A 22,173-nucleotide genomic window follows, 5' to 3' on the forward strand; every position below is an offset into this window, starting at 1 on the left:
AAAATTCAAATCTTGTGAGGAAGAAAATAACATACTTCCAAGATGAAAAGTGACAATTTCGAGATGAAATTTCTTGTATTTTCCAGAAGAAATACAATAACATTCTCAAATATATACTACTGTTTTCCTTTTTATTATGACTTCAATCTAAAAAAAATGTCTTTCAATGTGGCCCTAATACTCCTCGCATATTTTAGTAAGGCGACATCGAAATTTCCAAGAAATGCTGAGACTACCGCTAAATTGCTACAAGTGTAAAAAAGGCTACATAACAATTATGTTACGTTATGACAAATAATTCGCACACATCCCTTGTTGATTTGTTACAATGCAATGCTGGATAATGCAAAAACACACAACTTTTCAAACACAGTTTTAGTACTACTGCTATTTTTTAAGTCTTTTTTTTTTTTCATTATTCTGTATTTATTAAAAAGTCTTATCTAAAAACCCTGTATGTATTGAAAAATTCCACGATATTTTGGCGCATTTGTGTTTTAGCTGCAGCATTGCATTGTAGCGTTTAAGTACAACTACCAAACAATTGTGAAGCCCCTCCCCACCCCACACCCCCCCACCCCCACCCCCGAAATAATGTGTGAATGCTGAGAGCAGAGTAGCAATTATAATAATAACAATGATTTTGAAAAACAATCCAATGCTCAAAACAACCAAAGTTGATGTGGTGTCATCGGAGATACTTTGTACTTGAATAGACAGCGACATTACACACGTTAGCATTAGCGTGTATGCTAGTCTCTCAGCTTTCACACGAGAAGTTGGACAACAAAAATGGAAACAATTTTCCACGTATTTTTTTGTTTGTTTGTTTGTTTTCCCGCGGGATCAACAACAGAAGAGTCGGGCGATTGCAAGCTGGAAGACGAGACGACGACGACAACGCGACACACGAAACACGGCGCAGACGACGACGCGACAAAACGCCACAAACAAACTTCCGTTGGAACGCTCTAGAAAATTAGAGCCGCTGTCCATATGATTATACTCTAAAGACACACGTGTGGAGAAATAAAACTTTATGGCAAAAATACAAAATACCTCTTAAAATATTTAAAATATATTTTATATATATTTATTTTTTGTACATTATGCAAACAGATTAAAAGGCGATGATAGGAAAAATAAATACTCAGTGAAATGTAATGCAATGCTTAACTAATGTATTAGACCACCACCAATTAACAGAACTGATAATCAATAAAATCACGTCAAAATTCAGACCACCAAGCTAATTTATTTTAGTTATATGTCATTTAACTCTTTGACTGCCAAAAACGTTGAATAACGATAAGTAAAATCAAGATGTATGCTGCCATAAACGTGAAATGATGTCATCTACTTTTTTTTTTTTTTTTTTTTCCTTAAATGGACGGAGCAACGTCTAAGTGCAGCGCTGCCTGGTCAATGGGTTGTGGAATCAAAAACACCACCTAACTGTGGCCAGCAGATGGCAGCATTGTGTCTCTTTTCAATGGGCTGCTGGTGCATGGAATTACAATGAAATGTGACGGAATCTAATGGAATCTGATGAATGCTCATAATTGGCGAAATAGCACTGTAGTTTTTTTGTTTTTTTTCATAACGTGTGGCAGTAAAAGAGTTAATAGCAATGTTTATCATGAAAAAAACTAAAGAAGCCACGCCTAAATAAATAGTAAGAAAGTCTGCCATTTCGGTTTTAGTGGCCATTTTATGGAAGCAGCTCTTAGATTATTTTGAAGTAATTTTGAGTAATTTGAAAATCCAGCCCCTGAAATATTTTTTTTCTTAGCAATATGATATTTAATAGCAATGTCCATTACAATTAGATGCACAAAAAAAGTCTCTAGAACCCATGCCCGGAAGGGAACAGGAACCATTTTAGGGTCATTTATTTATGTTTGGGAGTATATCCTGGAATTTTTAGAAAATGAGCATCCAAAACCAGTTTCCCTTAGATACATAAAATTTAACAGCAATGTCTGTCATGTTTAGAGGAGAGTAGACCTACAAAAAAATCCCCAAGAAGCAAAAGAGAAAGGAGGTCTGCCTTTTTGGCTTGAAGTGGCCATTTTAGGGTTATTTCGGTGAAATTAATGTTTGGTAGAAGCCTGTAGAATATCTTGACATTCCACCCCTGTAGCCAGTTTCCCTTAGCTACATGAAATTTAATAGCAATGTCTATCATGGTTAAACACGCTTAAAAAAAAAACTCAAGAAGCTAAATACACGCAGGAAGTCTGCCATTTTGGTTCAGGTGGACATTTTAGGATCATTGTGGTCAAAATTAATGTTTGGGAGCAGCTCTTGGACTACTTGGAAGTCATTTAGAGTAGTTTGAAAATCCAGCCCTTGAAGCCAGTTTCTCTTTGTAATGTGATATTTAATAGCAATGTCTATCACAAGAGGACGCATAAAAAAGTCTCAAGAATATATGCCCGAAAAGGCACAGGAACTCTTCCATTTTGGTTTAAAGTAGCCATTTAAGGGTCATTTACTTATGTTTGGCAGTAGGTCCTGGAATTTTTGGAAACTCAGCACCCAAAATTAGTTTCTCTTAGCTACATAAAATTTAATCGGAATATCTATCATGTTTGGACCCACAAGAAAAGCCCCAAGAAGAAGAAGCCATGGCTGAAAAGACACAGGAAGTCCACCATTTTGTTTTGAAGCCATCATTCCAGGGTTCCTTAAAAACAAACTTGACCTACAGATTTTGTCTTGATACTAAATTTGAATCTTGTCTAGTAGACAGAAATAAATTTCATAATTGCGTGTGGACAGAGCATGCAAGAAAAGTTTGATGACTTTCCATGTAACACATAAATCTAGTCAGTCAACTCGAGGACTTTCATCCGATAGGTGGCGGTGGTCTAATAAATCTGTCAAGCACTGTACATAGATCTATATGACGTAAAGCAGCAGCCCAAATACCCTGACACCATGTCCCTGTAGAATGATCACAAGACGACGCTTCCGACAGGTAGCTCCATGACACCGCTCAGCTTATTTGTACAACAATATTGCTCTATCTCACTTCCTTTTTAAAATGTGTTCTATTCTATCTGTTTGTCATTGTTGTAATAGAGTTGCTGTCAATTTTTATTGCTTCCTGAAGGTATCTGCGCGGTTAGACTTCACCTGAAAACAAGGCAACCGGCATGCCATGAACTGAGCGGGCTATCATGTGATTAGCTTAGCAACTGGGGGGGTAGAGGAATGGTGGGGGGGAAAGGGCACAATGTCGCAGAGTTAAAGAAAGGTCGAGCGATGTCGGGAAATCAAAAACAGTTCTCGAGCCAAACGCGGTCGCGACTAGCGGTGCCACCACCGCCGCAGGTGCGACTTTATTTTGGTACAGCAAATAATAGCAAAACCCTCAAATTAATGCTTACATTCATAATGCGCAGATTCTCGAGTGTATTCTCTGTCGTCATATGCATGGATGATTTGCATAATGTCTGCCAATGAGAAAAGCATCGGGAGAAGACTGGGGGGGTTGAAGAAGTCGGCAATTCTGGGCCGGGTAGGGTAGGATAGGGTAGGGTAGGGGGCCACCTCCCTTTTGGCAGTGGAACAGCACTCTTAGAAGTCAAGCCGAGGGTGAGGGTGTGTACACAATGCTCTCGTCGGACAAGAAGGCCATTTCAGTGTCAAGAGATGAAGATGAAGGCATTCTAAGTTAGGCAGCCAGTTCACAGTGTTGTGTGGAGCGCTAAAACCTCGAGATGGGGACACGATGGACGCCGTCTTTTTCCACGCCGTCTCCACCTGTCACAGCGTTCTGCGACGTAAAAAGAGGAGTCATTACACAAGATTCCACCATGTTTGGTTTTAGGGGGTAGAACAGGTCAAAAAGAATTGGGGTTAGAAGATTTGGGGTGTGATCTAGTCACTCAAGCCTATGGAGTATCATGGTATCAGAGTATCAGTATTCAGCAGCTCCCAAAACATACAAGGGATCCTCGGTTTACAATGGAGGTGGCAATGTAACCTCGTTCAGTAACCTATGCTAACACAGTGATCAGTCAAATGAAACCTTATATGTCAGAACCATCGTAAAAACCGAGGACCCTCTGCACATATTTCTAATGTCCTACACCAGGCTTCCCCAATCCTGGTCCTCAAGAGCCATAGTCCTGCAGGTTTTAGATGTTTTCGTCCTCCAACACTCTTGATTCTAAATATCAAGATCATTATCAGCTTCTGCAGACCTTGCTGATGAGTTGATTATATGAATCAGGTGTTTTCGTGGTCGGAAACATCTAAAATTTGCAGGACACCGGCCCTCGAGGACCAGGGTTGGGGAAGACTGTCTAGAGTAAACTGATCTTCAGGATTATTTTGTGGTAAATTCATTTTGAAATCTGAACAAATTCAAGTGTTATAAAGCATTCTCAAACAGATTGTTTCAATTTCCGATGGTCCACTTTACAGGTGAATGTAATCAAGCATGGGGCACATATAAACAAACCACACTCACGACTATGGATACTTAAGTATTCAGTTAACCTAACGTGATTTTATTTTTGAATGTGGAAAATTTAAATGTGAAGCTATTGCGCTGCCCTAAAAGTATCTAAAAATTCCATCCTACCATCTATCAATCTTAAACAGCGTTATCCTGTTCACGCTGGGGCCTATCTCACCTAACTGGTCGTGTTTCAGGTACAGGGCACAAGTAGACAACCATTCATAGTGTCTGTCACTGGGTGGGAACTGAACCCATCCTCCCTGCACCAAAATAAGGCAAGTGAGCCACCACACCACAACTAGTGGCATAACTCAAAACTTAACATACCTGAAAGTAGACTTATCACTTCGCTTTGCAGTTTCGTCCAAAACTTGGCGGGATCCAGCCATCTCTTCATCTTTGTCATCCCCGCCTCTCTGGGAAGCAGCGAGGGGATCCTGGGAGTCCTTGCCCTCTGCGTCTCCCTCCCCAGAGTCAGTGCTCCTGATGCTGAGGCGTCTCATGCGATACATCACGTCCACCTCCCGCATCCTGCCCAAGCGTTCCACGGCCCCTTGGCCAGGAGAAATGGCTAGCTTATTCTGCAGAGCTTCAATTCGATCAAGTGGGGCATCGCATCGCCGCTCCCCTTCCAAGCTGAGAGACAGCCTCCGGTCTAGCTTTGGCACGACTGAAAGGGGCAGTCTCTCTGGCGGGAACTCTGGCAACCCGGTGTGGTCTCGTCCCGGGTGGGTCCATAGGACAAGTCTATGTTCCGCTAGAGCAATTGGCTTCCTCTCTTGCTCCTGCTTGTCGTCTGTTGCTGCAACAGTTTGTCCCTCTCGTCCTCGTGCAGCGTCAGCCTCGACACTTTGCGCCGTTTCCCCCTCAGTGACTTCTTTCTGTGCTGACTCCAACTCAGTTCTACTCGGTTCGTCTGAGTCTACTGATCCAGCTGTGGAACCATCTACTGTTCCTTCAACCTCGACCAAATTGTCTTGTGTTGATGAGTCCTTCTTCCTTGCATTAGTACTTACATTGAACCCCGTCTGGTTGAGACTCGAGTTCTGCTGTTCCTGATTCCTCACATTCTCAGCAGGACTTTCAGCTGCAGCACACTGCGGTGGACTTCCATGTGGATTGACCGAGCTATCTGAACTGTTCTCCTCGTGGAGAGGAGGCAGTGGGCCCTGTCTCAACTGGTTTTCCAGCTCCCTTTTGCAAATAGGGCACTCCTCCTCTGAATCGAAATCTTGAGGAACCGCCGGGTCATTCGGATCGTTTGAATCCCGAGAGTGACGCAAAGTCTGACATATGTCTTCATAGTCAGGAGGACTCGTCAGCGTGGAGGCATCCTGCATGGGCTGTCGGTCCGCCCATGGCACCTCTGCCGCCGCGCTGCTTGTCGTCGGGCTGAAGTCACAAAGTGGCGTCTCAATGGGTTCGTCTGGCAGATCCAGTTTCACCGTCCTGCCGTCGTTGCTACGTCTACGTGGAAGATGCGGAACAACCCTGTATTCTCTAAAGCCCGATTCCCGAGGGGGCACAGGAAGTTCTTCCCTAAGCTGTTTGCTGAATGTGACCGACTTTGTGGCGGGCCTAGAGAAGGCGCTCTTGACTTCCCTGTATTCTGGATCAACAGACCAGCTGACTGCACTGCGCCTAAGGCTGCTGGGTTTGTTGAGAGGCTGCGACGTCAGCCGGATTTTGATACGCTCAGGGATTTCAACTGACCCATCTGGGACTTTATTGCTAGCAGCACCGAGCTCCAAGATGTCTTTGTAGGCCTCGTTGAGGTCCTCAATGCACTTGTCAACGCTAGGCTGTTTGCTGTTCTGTTTCTGCTGCTGCTGCTGTTGATCCTGGACTTCTTTTTGGATTGCCTCCAGCTCTTTGACAGCATCCCATGGACGCTGGTTGACAATCGGTTTTAGCAGGAACTCAGGAACATTGAACACCTCCTGCCCGCTGCTCGCTGCTGGTTTACTGTCCACATTTCCTGAGGGTGGCACTGCTGGCTGCTGAGCTGTGCTCTTGTTCAGCTGGTTGGAGAAAGTGGTGGTCAGGGAGAAGGCGCTGTTGCTCGAAAGTTTTAGACTCTTCACTCCCTTGATTGGGAAAGTGAAGGCAGTGCCCACTACACCACCAGCATCTGCAGGGGCTTCAGTAGCAGCAGGGATGTGGTCTTCTTGTGCTTCCTTGTTTTCAAGGCCAGGTTTTTCCGCCTCTGGGCTAGTTTGGGTCTCCTGGTCGCGGTACTGGTTTGCGGGCCAAGATCCTGACAATTTCAGTTCCTTGTAATGGTTTATTTTAGGAGGTCTACAGGGCAACTTTTTGAACATTTTACTGCTTGCTCGACTGCTCGTCTTGCTGCTCGCTATGCTACCAGTTAACGCTTGCAGCTCTGCCTCGGCTGAAGATGTGCTTTGGAGACTTTGGTTTGTTAAATGGCCCGTTTTGTTTTCACTGGGACTGTCGGCTGGGTCTGGGGACTTCTCATTATTGTTGTTTTGATCACGGATTGTACCAGTGAGCTGTGGGGTGACCGGTACAGAAACCAAACAAAAGATAGTTTCACTCAGTCTTTTTTTGAGATTTTTAGACTTATCCTTCTCAGGTGGTTCAGGCTGTTCAATTTTCCTTATTTCTGGCATACTTTCAGAGACAAGTGAAACTGTTTCAGACGGCTTGCACGGGGGTGGTGGTGGTTTACCCAGAATAGATGAAGGGAAAAACTGACTACGATTTTGTTCAGGACCTACACTCTCACTTTTTTTGCTCAATCCCCTGTTTCCCCATCGAGTACTGCTGTCATTTTCAGGAAGGGTCGTTTTGCGACCAGCGTTGAGAGATTGTCCCTGTTGGGGAGGAAAGGCACTATCACATGTAGATTGTCCTAAAATCTTAGCGGATGGATTCTCTTTGTTAATGTTACGGATCTTGTCTGAGTCGGTGAGAGAATTTCCGCCGGGCCCTCCTGAGATTTGATTTGCTCTTGCGTCTTCAGCTGGTACTTGACGAGCTTGACTTGGTTGATCTTTGTGTCCAGAAGATATCTGCTTTCGATAGGACGCCCCACGTTCTCCATAGTGTTCCAGCCACGAGTCACCTGTGTGCCTTGTTAGCCACCTCCCGGGGTCTGAGCTGGGCTGCAGGGAGTCTGACCTCCACCGCAGGTTTAGCATTTCGTTACGATTGATTGACACAGCTCTTGGGGGTGGGGCTCTTTTATAAGATGGGGGCGGGATGTAGCCCGGGGGCTCCATTCCAGAGAGTGAGTGTTGTGCAAAATAGTCATGCCGCAGCTCCCCGCCCCTTGAATAAAAGATAGGCCTGTCTTTTAGCTTGAGACCCTGGTCTATAGCAAGCATTTCTGCGCTACCCCTAATTTGCTGGTGAATCTCATATGACGGCGGCTTTAAGGGCCTGCTGAACCTGGGCTTTGGTAAAAGTGCAACATGGCTGCTTGGCCCGGCAGTCCTGCCCCACCGTTCCCTGCCAATAGCGCCGCTATAGATATACCGACTATAGGGCCCAGAGAAAAGAGTACTACTTAGCCTTTGCGGTCTGTCTGGTAGGCTTGGTCTGGATGGAATAAGCTCTCTGCCGCTTGTTCCGTCAGGTGACAAAACTCTTGGGAGAGACTGAGACTTGGCTTTTGTTCTCGGGTGAAAAAAACCTTCCGGCGTCCTCAGGCGATACTGCTCCAAAGCCCACCTTTCCCCGTCTCCATCTGACAACTGCCTGCCCAGCCCCACGGCGGGCCTCCACTCCTCAGTACCAAGACTCTGACACTTCCGCTCCCCAGTCACCCTCAACTGACCGGGAGCATCTTGGTCGCGCAGCCAGGAAATTTCCTCCCACAGCTGCTGAGCTTGCCTCTCTGCCCTGAGTTCCTCGGCCGCTATGAGGGCCTGCGGTCTCCATGCCCCCGCAGAGGCCCTCAGCTCCCTGCCATCGGCATAGTCCAGGAGAATGCTAAAATCTTGGCCTCGCCTCCGCCAGTACGAAATGTCCCTCTCGTCATGGCTTAGCGGCTCGGAGTAGGTCAAACTTGGGACATCATAGAAACTGTGAAGAAAACAAACAAACAAAAAACAGTCTTAGTAAGACAGCATGGGGGGTTTGAAGGTCATACCATGAACCTTATTTTTTTCGGCAAGAATGTTGGCATACCCAAGAATTCGCAGGCTGACGAGATATTACCGGAGGCCTAACAGTCATGTAACGTTGCCAGCTGTGACCAGAGTATGAAGTTTAACTCCAGAGACTCATTGCCCATACCCCTTTGTGTTGAAAGCACATTGTCGCTGTCGCATACCTTATTACCTCAAAGTAGCAGGGCTGTGTTCAAGAGACACTAGCCCTCTTAATGAACAGCAACAACTTGTTTCATCACAACAAATCGGGACAAGTGAGTGTCAGCTGCTAAACTTCTACGCTATTCCCTTTCACTCTATGTTACGCCTTGGAAGCCGGGAAATTCAAATGTCGACTTGACCCGCCAACCACTTCTCTAAATTTGCTGATTGGTCCGAACGGAACTGTTATCGGAATATTCTTTCTTCGTCATCATGTCGAAATAATCGTCAGATAAATCAAACTGTCAGCGAGCCAATATGCTAACATGTGACTGATTGGGTTCCACTACGCATTGATCGGCTTTACAGGACAGACTTATCTACACGTGTGTGCGTGTGCATTTGTGTGTGTGAAAATGCTTTTCCAGCAAAGTGCTGAAGTCAGCCACTGCTCCTGCGTCCCTTAAAGACGCAAATTGTGATGTTTGTGCAATATGATCGCCATTTTTAATTGTGCTGACCTTTACTTAAAGGGCTGTCGTGTAAAAAAAAAAAAAAAAAACCTTCAATAGTGCACGTCTGGATGAATGCAACCCATCAACAGACCATAAACATTTTGGATACATTATTATGCCATACATTACAATATGGTTAGACACACACAGCATATCATTTGATATGATATGCTGTGGACGGTTGTTCGTCTCTGTGTGCCCTGCGATTGGCGGGCAACCTGGCCAGGGTGTCCCCCGCCTACTGCCCAGAGATACTGAGATAGGCTCCAGCACCCCCTGCGACCCTTGTGAGGAACAAGCGGTCAAGAAAATGGATGGATGGATATAATTATAATAATAAGATGAAGAAGAAGAATATTAAATAAATTAATTAAAATAAAATTTTTATATATATGTCAAAGTTAAAGCGTTAACTAATTAATTAATCACAAAAAATTATCGCATTAATCATTCTATTACCACAGATTAATCACACTATTAATTTTGACCGCAGATTACCCTTTTTAGCCGACAGTGGATGGTTGGAGTTTGAGCAACAAACATAACTACATGCATTAAAGTAAAGCATTTAATAAATGTTCACATATGCCGTAGGTCATTTTTTCCCATTTTAAATTCTGCAAATAATTAATTGATTAGAAAAAGCCGGATGAGCGTGTGCAGCGGGCTAAAATGTTGGAAAAAAAAAGCTTTTTTAAGTCAGTGATTAATCATGATTAATCAAAATTCCACGATGTGATTAATCTGATTAAAAAATTTAATCGTTTGACAGCTCTAATACATACAGTGTAACCTCTACTTACGAACGTCTCTTCATACGAAATTTTCGAGTTACGAAACGCCCCAACGGGAAAATATTGCCTCTTGTTACGAAAGAAATTTCTAGATACGAAAGGTAAAAATACATTACCGAACGCAACATACTTTCGGCTATGGCTATTTCCTACCATAGGTATCCATGAGCGTAAATACTAGATCGGTGTTTGTGCATCGTTCTGGCATCCCATTGGCTAAGAGGAACCTCTACCATAGGTATGAGCGTAAATACTCGATCGGTGTTTGTGCATGTTTCTGGCATCCCATTGGCTAAGAGGAACCTTTACCATAGGTATCTATGAGCCTAGATACTAGATCGGTGTCTATACAGCGTCCTCATCATTCATCCCGCGGCCCATGAGGTGTTCGATAGTTTTGTATGAACGTATGAACTAACGGCCAACGAATTTGTGCAAAAATTCAAACAATTGGTGATTGATGAAGGCACAGTAAGTTTTTAATTGCGACGAGACGGGCCTCTTTTTTTTTAATAAAAAGATGCCTCGCCATACCGGAAGTTTCAGAATTTGTTTAAAAGAATCGCCCAGAAAAAGTGTTCACCAGTCGGGTGTTTGCTCACTAAGATGATGTTTGCATTGGACATTAACGAAGGATTGCTAAAAAAAAAAAAAAAAAAAAAAAAACATCCATGGATCAGTTCTTTACAAAACACCAGGCAAAAAAAAAAAAAAAAAAAAAAAAGGAGAGAAGAACATGAACCAAAGAGGGCAAAAAATGATGAGGACAGCAGTTAAAAAGGTAAATGACCATCATTTTTATTCTTTACTCTATTCTTTGTTATTTACATTATGAACAACTCTCATTTATTGTGCAATAATCGAATTGTAACATGTATTTGGTACATGTTTTGATGCATTTTTATGCTTTATAAAACATTTATGTCTGAATTTTGGGAGGCTTGGAACGGATTAGGGCATTTACATGGAAAATGCGTCTCTACTGACAAAATTTTCTACTTAAGAACTTTCTCCCAGAACCAGAGGTACCACTGTATATATATATATATATATATATATATATATATATATATATATATATATATATATATATATATATATATATATATATATATATATATATATATATATATATATATATAAATAAATAAATAAAATAAAAAATATATAAACCCCCACCCCCTAGCTCTTCAAAAACAATTGAACACGTGTAAAAATAACCACGACAAATGAATGAACACGCTGTGTGTGACCTGCGCTCGATGTGTGTGCGTGAGTCACTATAGCAGCATATGCTAGTGTATGGCTGAGGGGGGAGCCGCGCACACTTGCCCAGCAACATGCTGACATCACAGAGCACGTGCTGGATGGGATTCGGTGTGCCAGTGTTTACAGTGGAGCGTCTCCGTGTGCCGTCTTGACGCAAGTTCGATTCAAATGCCAACCTCCTTCTCGCTCGGCTGTTGTTTTCATCTGTCACGAGGGGCGTACGAGCTTTACTCCGTGCACACAAACGCATCGCCAGAAGGCCGGCGTGAGATATGTCAGCCGTGCTGCTGCAGGAAAGAGGGTGCGGTGGGAGTTGGGGGGGGGTGGCTGCAGTGCAGTTTTTGCATGCTGTCGGGAGGAAAGGGGGAAAAAAAAAAGTGGGGAGAAGCACTCACCCGCTGTCAGTAGCCAAAGAATCACCCAAGGGCTGAGCGTCACCTAGGATACTCATGAAGGCCTCCTTCCTCCTCCTGTCGCCCTCATTGTCCACGTAACCCTTGAGGGGCGCCGGCCTGCTGCCGTACAAGCCGCTGCTGCCCGCCGAGGCCCCGCCGCGCTCCGCCTCGTAGCCGTTGAGCGCCGCCGCCCGGCCCGCCCGGTTGTCCAGCAGGAGCTCACGCTGGCAGTCGGCGGGCCGCTTGTCGTAAGCCGTGGCGGACGGCGGGCCGCTCCTGGGCAGCTTGTAGCCGTGCGAGATGAGCAGGTCCTCCACGCTGTACATGGCGGCGCACGTACGGAGGGGCAAAGGTCGGGGGGGGGTTGCCTTATGCGCTGTGCTGCTCAGTAGAGGCCATCACTTTGGGGAAGGAGACGCCAAAAGAAAAGCAGGAAGATGAGGTCAATGACACGATACCTTCTTGGAGTCATTCTGATATGATTCACGCTAATAAAATATGGTACAGTTGCGATTTCATGCATTGTGAGAAGATATACATGGTTTCTGTATCAGCAAGTCTAATTTCATGCTTTTAATGCTATTTTTAAAGAAAATAATAATAATAATAATAATAATAATAATAATGTCCATATCATACTGTAAATGCACCCATACATCAGGGCTGGGTAAAAAAAAAAGAAAAAAAAGAAAAAAAGAATTAATGTTATTTTTGAATCGATATTTTAGTATTTCTTTTTCTCATAAATGTATAAGACAATAAAATTTTAAAGGCCGAATTTTTTTTTGTATTTAACTGTTTTCTTGACATTTACTGTTACTGTTCACATGATCACAGAGAAACAGAGGTACTAATCCGACAAACACACACTTCTCGGTTTGGTTTAAATAGACAGTGAATTGATCGGATTGGCTGTGGCTAGACATGTGGGTAACAGGACTGACATTGAATTATCTGATTGGCTGTTGACCAAGTCAAGATATTAAAGATTCTTGACATTACATAGCTCCTGACATCACATAGCGTTTTTCCAGTTGAAAACCAGATGATGGTTACATCAGTTCAAAACAGACACTTGACCTCACGGTCATGAGCCAAACATAACGCTTGCATGACCCAAACTTAACCCTGGCATGACCCAGTCATGACAATGCTAATGTTTGTGTAACACTTCAGTGATTATAACTAAATCATTGAACCAGTTACTTCGTCTGCAAAATTTAATTTGGAATTTAATATTTGTGGAGTTTTATCATGTCCTTGTTATTTAAGAAGACTTGATGTTCCATAATCAATCACTATCGGATTGAAGTGAAGCGAATCAAATTGAATTGAAAAAAATCGAATCTAACTGAACTCTTGTGAATCGAAATAAAATCGATTGAGGAAATTCAAATCGATGCATTATATTAGTATATATATATTAGTGCTGTCAGTTGATTACAATTTTTAATCATAATCACATGATAGTTAAATAGTGATTAATTGCAAATTAATTGTCTGTTCTAAATGTACAATAATTTTTTTCCCACAAGTTTGTTATACTCTTGTTAATTAACATAACACTGAACAAATATGGTTTCCAATTACAAATGTGGTGGTATCACTTCATCGATTGACACAGTAATTTTATAGTAATTCATAAAGTTTTTTTACGTTGAAGATGGTATACTAAAGAGTTAAAAGGAATGTAAAGAATTGAGTCATTCATTGGTGTTGAAGTAATTTTCTGCCCTTAGGTGTCATTAGTGTTTCATGTTAGACGTTCCTGACAGGAAGAGTATGTTTTCCTTTTCAAATTCATAACAATTGATATTTCAAACATGAAGCAACTCGTGGACTCCAGGCTATTTTGTTCATTGTACAACTAATCACCAGTCCCCACAAATACATTTTTAAACCACATTTATTATTGCTAAATTGCGTTATAGTGATTCCTCTGCACCTTTTATGTAAAATAAAGCATTTAAAACAGTTTTTACATCGATTGTATTCAAATTGTGAACGTTCCATCTAGAAGTGGTTGTTTTAAAGTGCGCTATAAATATGAGTTGAGTTGAGTTGAGTGATGGGAGTCAGCGTCCTGACTGCATGATTTGCAATGCCAAGTTGAGAAAGTCCAGTCCAGTGCAACAATACTGTGATAAAATATAATGTGATGTGATGAGAACGACACATTACAGCATATTACGATAAATTATGATTCATTACTGCAGTACAATACGATCAATATGATATTAGACAGTAAAGTTTGGCAAAATCGATTATTATAATTATTAATTGTGACACGGTACAGCACAACATAGCACGATACATTACTGCTGAACAACTGATCAATATTCCCATGCAATGCGATACGGTGCATTAGAATGATATTTGCTGCAATACAATGCTGTGATACTAACTGATATGATGCAATTTCTTCTTATACTGCATTTCAATACACTTCAATACAACGATGTGATTTATTAGAATATATTAGGCTACAATTCAATACAATGTAAAGCGATACTGTGTCGTCACTAGTGTTGTTCCGATACCGTTTTTTAGCTCCCGATACCGATACTCAGCTTTGCAGTATCGGCCGATACCGATACTTCAGGGTTTTTTTCCTCAACATGAAAAACCTGTCCTGCCATTGGTTCAAAGCATTCAAGGGCCAATAGGATATCTTAGATCGGCATGCAATGAACATGTCACATACCAGTGAATGTCGTGCACAAGCAAGACACAAGATGCTGCATCCAAAATCCTATATTAACGTTGGAATTAATGGTATCGGCATGTTACTTGTGAGTAGTCACCGATACCGATACCACTGTTTTAATGCAGTATCGGCACCTCTGCCGATACCAGTATCGGTATCGGAACAACACTAGTCGTCACCCTCTTAAAATAATTGCCTAAGTCATTTTTTTGCAAATATTATTTTTGCCTAAATCATCTCCTCATTATGCAAATGATTAATTTTTTTGTGTTTCCAGAAAAACCTGAAAAAAAAAGAACGAGGCGATCGTTTTAAGAAGGTATCAATATGAATGTGATTTGTTGCAAAACATTGAGACACACACGATACAGTACTACTCAATAGATAATAATTAGATCTATAACGTTTGGGTAGTAAGCCATTAAAGAGATACTTCACTTATTTAGCCCATTATAGCAATAAAAAGTTAATATTTTGTCTATAATTAATTTGATACTTTCATTAAAAACACATTTTGCAACTTGCTGTCGACTGAAAATGACATCACAAGGGCTCAGGTAACCAATCACAGCTAAGCTTGTGAATGTCACATGACCAAACCTAGAAAACAGGTGAGCTGTGATTGGTTACCTGAGCCCTTGTGATGTCATTTTCAGTCGACAGCAAGTTGCAACATGTGTTTTTAAAGGTACTAATTGTATATGAAAAATAATGAAAATATCAAATGTATTATAGACAAAATATTAACTTTTTATTGCTATAATGGGCTAAATAAGTAAAGTATCTCTTTAAAGTTGAATAAAGTTCTCCATCAAGCTTGATTGGTTTGACGCTGGCTGTTCATAAAACGAGTTACATGACCACAATTTGGATAATTAAAAGCCTTAAAACATTTGTACAGTCCTCCTTATACTTGTAGTTTGTCTGAACTTGACAGTTTGTTAAATTTATATGCAGAGTGTGAATATCAACAATGAGTCATAATGTGATAAAAATGACAAATTGAGACCGGCTCTCTCAAGGTGACCTGAACATTTTTTTATTTTATTTTTTTACTTAAATTGCGCTTTGGAGACGTTACTGTTCACTCGGCATTGAAGCGATTCTTCACATGGACACGACACGACGAACTACACCAGAACAATTTAGCCCGTGATGTCATACAGTCTGACAAAAGATTTAGGGAACTATCAGTCACACAAAGGTTTGACTATGTGATTGTTTTGTATTTGTTTGTTTGTTTTTTGCTAATGCATCATCTTGGGAAGAAAAGAAAAAATAAGAATGGGTGAAAACCATCTCTCTCTCTCTCTCTCTCTCTCTCTCTCTCTCTCTCTCTCTCTCTCTTTTTAACCCTCCTTGACACTTGCATGGCAGTTAACTCATTAGCTCCCAAAAACGTATAAATCCGTCACATTTTAAATGTTTTAAGTGTCCCAAAGACGTATTTATACTTTTTTTTTTTTTTTTTTATGCCAGAGCATAGAGAAGGCTTTGATGCAGTCTATCTACTGCAGAAAATGGTTGAGTGGCAGCAGAGTATAAGAGATCAACCAGGCCATGTTAAAACAAGCTGATTTCCCCGCAGTTCTAAGCAGAATTGTGAATAATGATGAAACTGGGCTATGTTCTATTGCTAATTGCTGCACAGCAGAAACAGATAGGAATAAACTTTTTTTTTCTGATAAAAGAAGAGACTCTAATCTCTCTTTTGGTAGGTTCCATATTTTTATAGCAATAGAACATAATAAAAAAAATGCATGCAAAATTGCATTAAAAACATACGACAAACAGAGAGGCGGCAAAAAGTAAACCACGTTATAGCAAGAGAACACTGTATATCGAGAAGTAGGGATGGGCGAGTACCGATACCGGGTATCGATACCATACTTTTTTAAAGTACTCGAGTACTCGTGACCCCTACGAGTCTAAGCGGGAGTGAGTAAGTCCTCCTTGCCTGTAGCTGGCGCTACCCTGCAGCAGTTTAACACCATGCACCATGGCAAATCATGAGGACCACTTCCTGTTTTCGACAATAATGAACCCACGAGCATCGGAGCATGTCTACGTTTTTCACCAAAACTTCACCGGTTTGGAAATACTTCAAAATTGACACCCAACTTTACAACAAACTCTGCAGAAGATGGATTATTTTTGTTTAAAAATATCTTTTAGTGATTTTTTTTTTTTTTTATTAAAATGTGCTACTGGTATCGGCACTTGGTATCGGTATCGGTGAGTAGTGAGGGTCTGAGTATCGTATCGGTATCATCTGAAAAAAAGTGGTATCGAACATCCCTATTGAGAAGTGTATCAAATTATCCATTATCGGTGTGATATATCTGAAAGAAATGACACATTGACCGTACTGAAAAGTTCATTCAAATGAATGTCAAACGACAATAAAAGAAGTCATTGTATCAATACCCCGTTAAACTGAGCCGTACCATATTAAATCGAATCGTAATCCTGCTGAGTCGAACGGAGTCGAATCGTCGAGTCAAATCCGTCTTTGAATCGTTTCGCACCCCACACTCTAAAAACTAGGGATGTTTGATACCACTTTTTCTCAGACCGATACCGATACCGATACTCAGACCCTCAGTACTCACCAATACCCTATACCAACTGCCGATACCAGTAGTACATTTTGACAAAATAAAAAAAAAAATCACTAAAAGATATTTTTAAACAAATATATTTCCTTTAATTTTGACCAAAAAAAAACAGCACAGTCACTCTTCAATAGTCTTAACGCTCAAAATAAAACACAAAAATGCTCTTTTAGTTTAAGATTCACAATTTTGAAGTATTTCCAAACCGGTGAAGTTTTGGTGAAAAACTGCTGCAAGCTAGCGCCACTTACAGGCAAGGAGGACTCACTTAACGTCTTCCCCCTCTGCCATCGCTCGCTTGTACTCGTCTGCGTCACGAGTACTCGAGTACTTGAAAAAAGGCTGGTATCGGCCCGATACCGATACCTGGTATCGGTACTCGCCCATCCCTACTCAAAACAATTGGATCAAAAGCAACCCAATTATGGATGAAAAATTGACCAATTCACCTTATGGGTCAATTTGGTCTAACTTTCTGGGTTGTTTCATACAAAATGATCCAATTTTTTGACCCAAGTATGACCAATATTTATGAGTTGTTTTACACTAAAATAGCCATTTCTTGAATCAAAGTTGGGTCAAACAGACCCAAGTAGAGGATCGGTCCATTTTTGACCCGTAGTTGAATTATTTTTGACCGAACTGTTTGTGCATATATCAAAAACCGTACCGCCCCTATAAAATATGATTTATACGATCCGATACATTACAATATCATGCACAACAATGTAGTATAGTTCAATTTGATGTGATAAAATGCAATGCAATACATAACGATACGATGGATTGTGATATGGTTGGTTAGGATGTGACGTGATACAAAGTAATGATTTGATGTGACATGATCAGATACATCACATTGTCATAAAATATGATACAACTCAATGCGTTATCGTATAATAATTAGCATTGTTGCTACTTCATACAATATTTACAATATTTATAAAGAATATTACTCCTGGAACAAAGGCACTTGAAGCACTACCATTTAACTCAGGGGTGTCCAAACTAAGGCCTGGGGCCCATTTGTGGCCCGCCGTCCATTTTTCAGTGGCCCGCGGCATATGCTAAAAATGCCATTTGACTCAGTTCAAATAAATTAACAAAAACAAAAATGTTTGGAGGTGGTCAAAGTAAGAAGGGAGCGCGTCGAAAAACACAGGTGCCATTAAAGGTTATTTTAGTTAACTAACGAAATAACCTCAACTAAAATTCAAACACAATTTCATTAACAAAATAAAATAAAAACAAAAAATGCTTTTAAAAAATAAAAACTACCTGAAATTACATGTTCTGTTTACAAAACTAACAAAAACTATAATTATAGCAAAAAATGTCCTTCGTTTTAGTCTTTGATGTGATTTTTAGTAGATTTATTTTGATATAAACCAGAATAATGATGTTTGAAAGTGACGTCATCTAGCTGCAGCCAATAGAAAAGCACCTTCAGACGACATTGCTCCCATGCTGTTTTTTTTTTTTTAGATAGCGCACAAGTAATACACATTAGAAAAAAACTAATACTAATACTGAAACTAACAAACTAAACTAAAACTAAGCATTTTTTTTAAAGAACTAAACTAATAAAAACTAACAGAACCACACTGAAATCTAACTAAAATGAAAAATTCCAAAACGATAATAACCCTACTGCCATAGTACAAATATATTGGTTTATATACTGTAAAATTTTTCTAAATATGCAAAAGCACAAATAAATTATTTGTACAATTTTTAGGACTAAACACAATTTCTCTTCATAACATTATGTGGCCCTTGAGTCCTTCTGATTTTCTGTATGTGGCCCTCAAAATGAAAAAGTTTGGACACCCCTGATTTAACTTGTAAAGTATATAAAGTAGGCTAATTTATTCCTGGAACAGACGGAAAGTAAATGCAGAACATGACTTATTCTTAGAACTGAGGGCCAGTGAATGCACCACAACCCACTTTTTATTAAGTACATTTCATGTTCGTGGAACTGAGGGGCAGTGAACGTACACAAGGTCATGACTTTCTAAGCCCCTTTAATTTGCATAGCAACAACCAAAGTATCACTGTTTGCTACCACAGGAGATCGTTTTAAAAAAATAAAATACACCTTCTAAACTTATCAAAACTAAAAGTGTGCACATGCTAACATTTGCTCCTGTCAAACAAAGTTGCTCATGCGGGAGGTCACATAAAGTTCACTTCAAATGTGCATAAATTAACAGCCCACATAATGTACGTTCGCATGTCGCACAGCATGGGGAGTGTACCTTGATCTTTACCTAGTAACATACACATCATCATGCACATACTCTCTCTCTCAATCCGTGAACGTCCCCTCATCTTCCTGCCATGAATGAATCATGCAGGTGAAACCCGTATCATAACACACGGCCATCCATAATAAATGCTTCATGTGCGCCACGCCTGCGCGGCTTGCATGCCATGCTATGCTATATATGCTACGATGCTATGCTATGGCTGGGTGGGTGGGGGGTTCTTACTGCAATATGGCAACATCATGAGCCCTATCATCATACCTGCCTGGAGACAGCTGCATGCACCTGCACTTCAACTTGCACATGCGGCCATGCTGCGACCCAACCCTGCCCGTGCGCGGGAGGGGAGAGATGGAGAAAAAAAATAAAAAAAAATAAAAAAAAAGACACCTCCAAAAATAATAATAATAATAATAATAAGGAGAACAACCATAAGAATTAAAGCGAAAACGCACAAGTTGCATATGCGCTAAACTGGGAGTGTTTACCGACGCGCACGCGCGCTCACGCGCACACATGCATGCATAGCAACCCCTCCCTAGAAACCATGCAGCCGGCGATGGGCTCCACATTGCACAGAGGAGGGGGAAAAAAAAAAAAAAAAAAAAAACGCATACAAAGAGGTGAAATGGTCATTTTGGTGTGGAAACATACCTGGCGAGATGCGTGCGTGCGTGCGTGCGTGCGTGCGTGGCCGCTCGCTGCGGTTCGGCTTGCTCACAGAGCGCGGAGCCCGAGCCGAGCATGCCGATTGGTAGGCGGGGAGGACGCGCCGGTTGCTGGCTGCCTCGGACTGCATGGGCTCCCCGAGACACACGCAGGGAGGGGAGGGGGGGAGGGATGGGAGGAAAGGGGGGAGGGGGGAGGGGAGGGGGGGCTGCCGCTTCTCATCGCTCGCTGCCTGCACAAATAGTTACTTCCACACACAACTTCGCTTTTTTTTTCCTTTTTTTTTTTTAACGGGATAAGTATTGTTAGAGCACCAAAACCTGCTTTTTTTTTGAGGGCCACCTGGAAGGTTTTTAAAATATTAGTAGCCCCGTGACTAAAACAAAATTAGGTGGACGTGTCGATAATTTGAAAGGATTCTCAAAAAATCTCACGTCTGAAATTCAAAAGGAAGTCGGTCATTTTGGTTTTAAGCAGCCATTTTGGAAGAAATCCCAAATTTGCCCAAATAAGCCCCAGTTCAAAGCAGATATGATGGGTAGTGCAAACGCTGCAACGTTTCTTTAACTATGAAGTGAGTGAATGCTGATTACTTGTAGTCTCAAATTATCTATTTATTTATTTTTACCGTGCAACTGTTTGAACTAAAAAGTAGGGATGTTCGATACTAGGGGTGTGAATTGCCTAGTACCTGACGATTCGATTCGTATCACGATTCATAGGTCACGATTCGATTCAATACCGATTAATCCCGATACGAATTCATAAGTCGATTGTTGCGAATTTTTTTTAATTAAACTTGAGAAAATACTAATCAATAAACTTATACAGTGTAAGATTTGTATGAAAATGTATTATTTATCTGAAACTTGAGTCTTACACAGGTTGTAATCTGTTTCATCTTTGAACAGCATAGAAATAAAATATTAAGGCTTAATGTTCCATTAATGTAACATTATTTCATGCTTGTTTAAGGTGTGAACCCTAAGACGTTTTGGTGAATATTTTTCTATCAAAAATGGATGTTTAAAAATCGATTCGGCCGCCTATTGAATCGATTCAAGAATTGTACCGATGTAATATCGCGATATATTGCCGAATCGATTTTTTTTTAACACCCCTATTCGATACTTTTTTTCAGACCGATACCGATACCCAGACCCTCAGTACTCACCGATACCAACTACCGATACCAGTAGTACATTTTGACAAATAAAAAAGGCACTAAAAGATATTTTTAAACAAATATATTTCCTTTAATTTTGACAAAAAAACAAACAAACAGCACAGTCACTCTTCAATAATCTTAACGCTCAAAATAAAACACAAAAATGCTCTTTTAGTTTAAGATTCACAATTTTGAAGTATTTCCAAACCGGTGAAGTTTTGGTGAAAAACTGTTGCAAGCTAGCTAGCGCCACTTACAGGCAAGGAGGACTCACTTAACGTCTTCCCCCTCTGCCATCGCTCGCTTGTACTCGTCTGCGTCTCGAGTACTCGAGTACTTGAAAAAAAGGCTGGTATCTGGTATCGGTACTCGCCCATCCCTACTTTTATGGTTCACCCAGGAGTCAAAGAAGAACAGGAAAGTAGGCTTTTAGCGGTTTTGTGTCAGTTTTGATGTGTGGTTGTGGACCCAAATGCAGGAAATCAGGGCGAGGAGGCACAGAATGAGGTCCAAAAAACGTTTAATAAACTAAAACGGGGTAAAAGGGAGCTACAAACTAAGAAACAAGAACAACAAACTCCAAAAGGGTGACGCAAGGCAAGACATGGAACAAAACCGGCAGCATGACAGAAGGAAAACGACAATGGATCAACGCAGACAGAGGGGAGACCACAGCCTAAATACACCCACACTAATTGACAACGAGACACACCTGGGCAGGACAGGAGTGGCAGAAGGTGCTGATTGGTTGACACATGAGGAAGGGCAAGCTAACACAGGTGGACATGACAACGCTTGACAAGACTAGGGGGACACACAACAGAACAAAACACAGATCGTGACTTAACTAAAGAGACTCCAAGACAAAATGTCAACTTAAACCCAACCGTTAGCAACAGCTATGCTACTTGCGTGCCTAAACGCCTTGCGCAGTCGCTCCTAAGTCAGTAATTACCTGCGTGGCGGCAAATAGAGTGATGAATGATGAGAAAAGACAGAGAAGCCACGCTAAAAGCA

The 22,173-nt window shown here is 41.3% G+C and overlaps 1 protein-coding gene across 1 annotated transcript; it reads right to left on the minus strand.

Moving 5' to 3' along the window:
- Positions 1–602: 602 nt before the first annotated feature.
- Positions 603–20,116, minus strand: jcadb (junctional cadherin 5 associated b). Its single transcript, XM_077516210.1, has 4 exons — positions 19,974–20,116; positions 11,728–12,128; positions 4,802–8,524; positions 603–3,784 (listed from the first exon to the last, which is right to left on the minus strand). The coding sequence occupies exons 2-4, from the start codon at positions 12,051–12,053 to the stop codon at positions 3,775–3,777; spliced, it is 4,059 nt and encodes a 1,352-aa protein (XP_077372336.1). The 5' UTR covers positions 12,054–12,128; positions 19,974–20,116; the 3' UTR covers positions 603–3,774.
- Positions 20,117–22,173: the final 2,057 nt, after the last annotated feature.

The sequence above is a fragment of the Festucalex cinctus genome, chromosome 1, assembly GCF_051991245.1.
Source record: "Festucalex cinctus isolate MCC-2025b chromosome 1, RoL_Fcin_1.0, whole genome shotgun sequence".
Classification (NCBI taxonomy): Eukaryota; Metazoa; Chordata; class Actinopteri; order Syngnathiformes; family Syngnathidae; genus Festucalex; species Festucalex cinctus.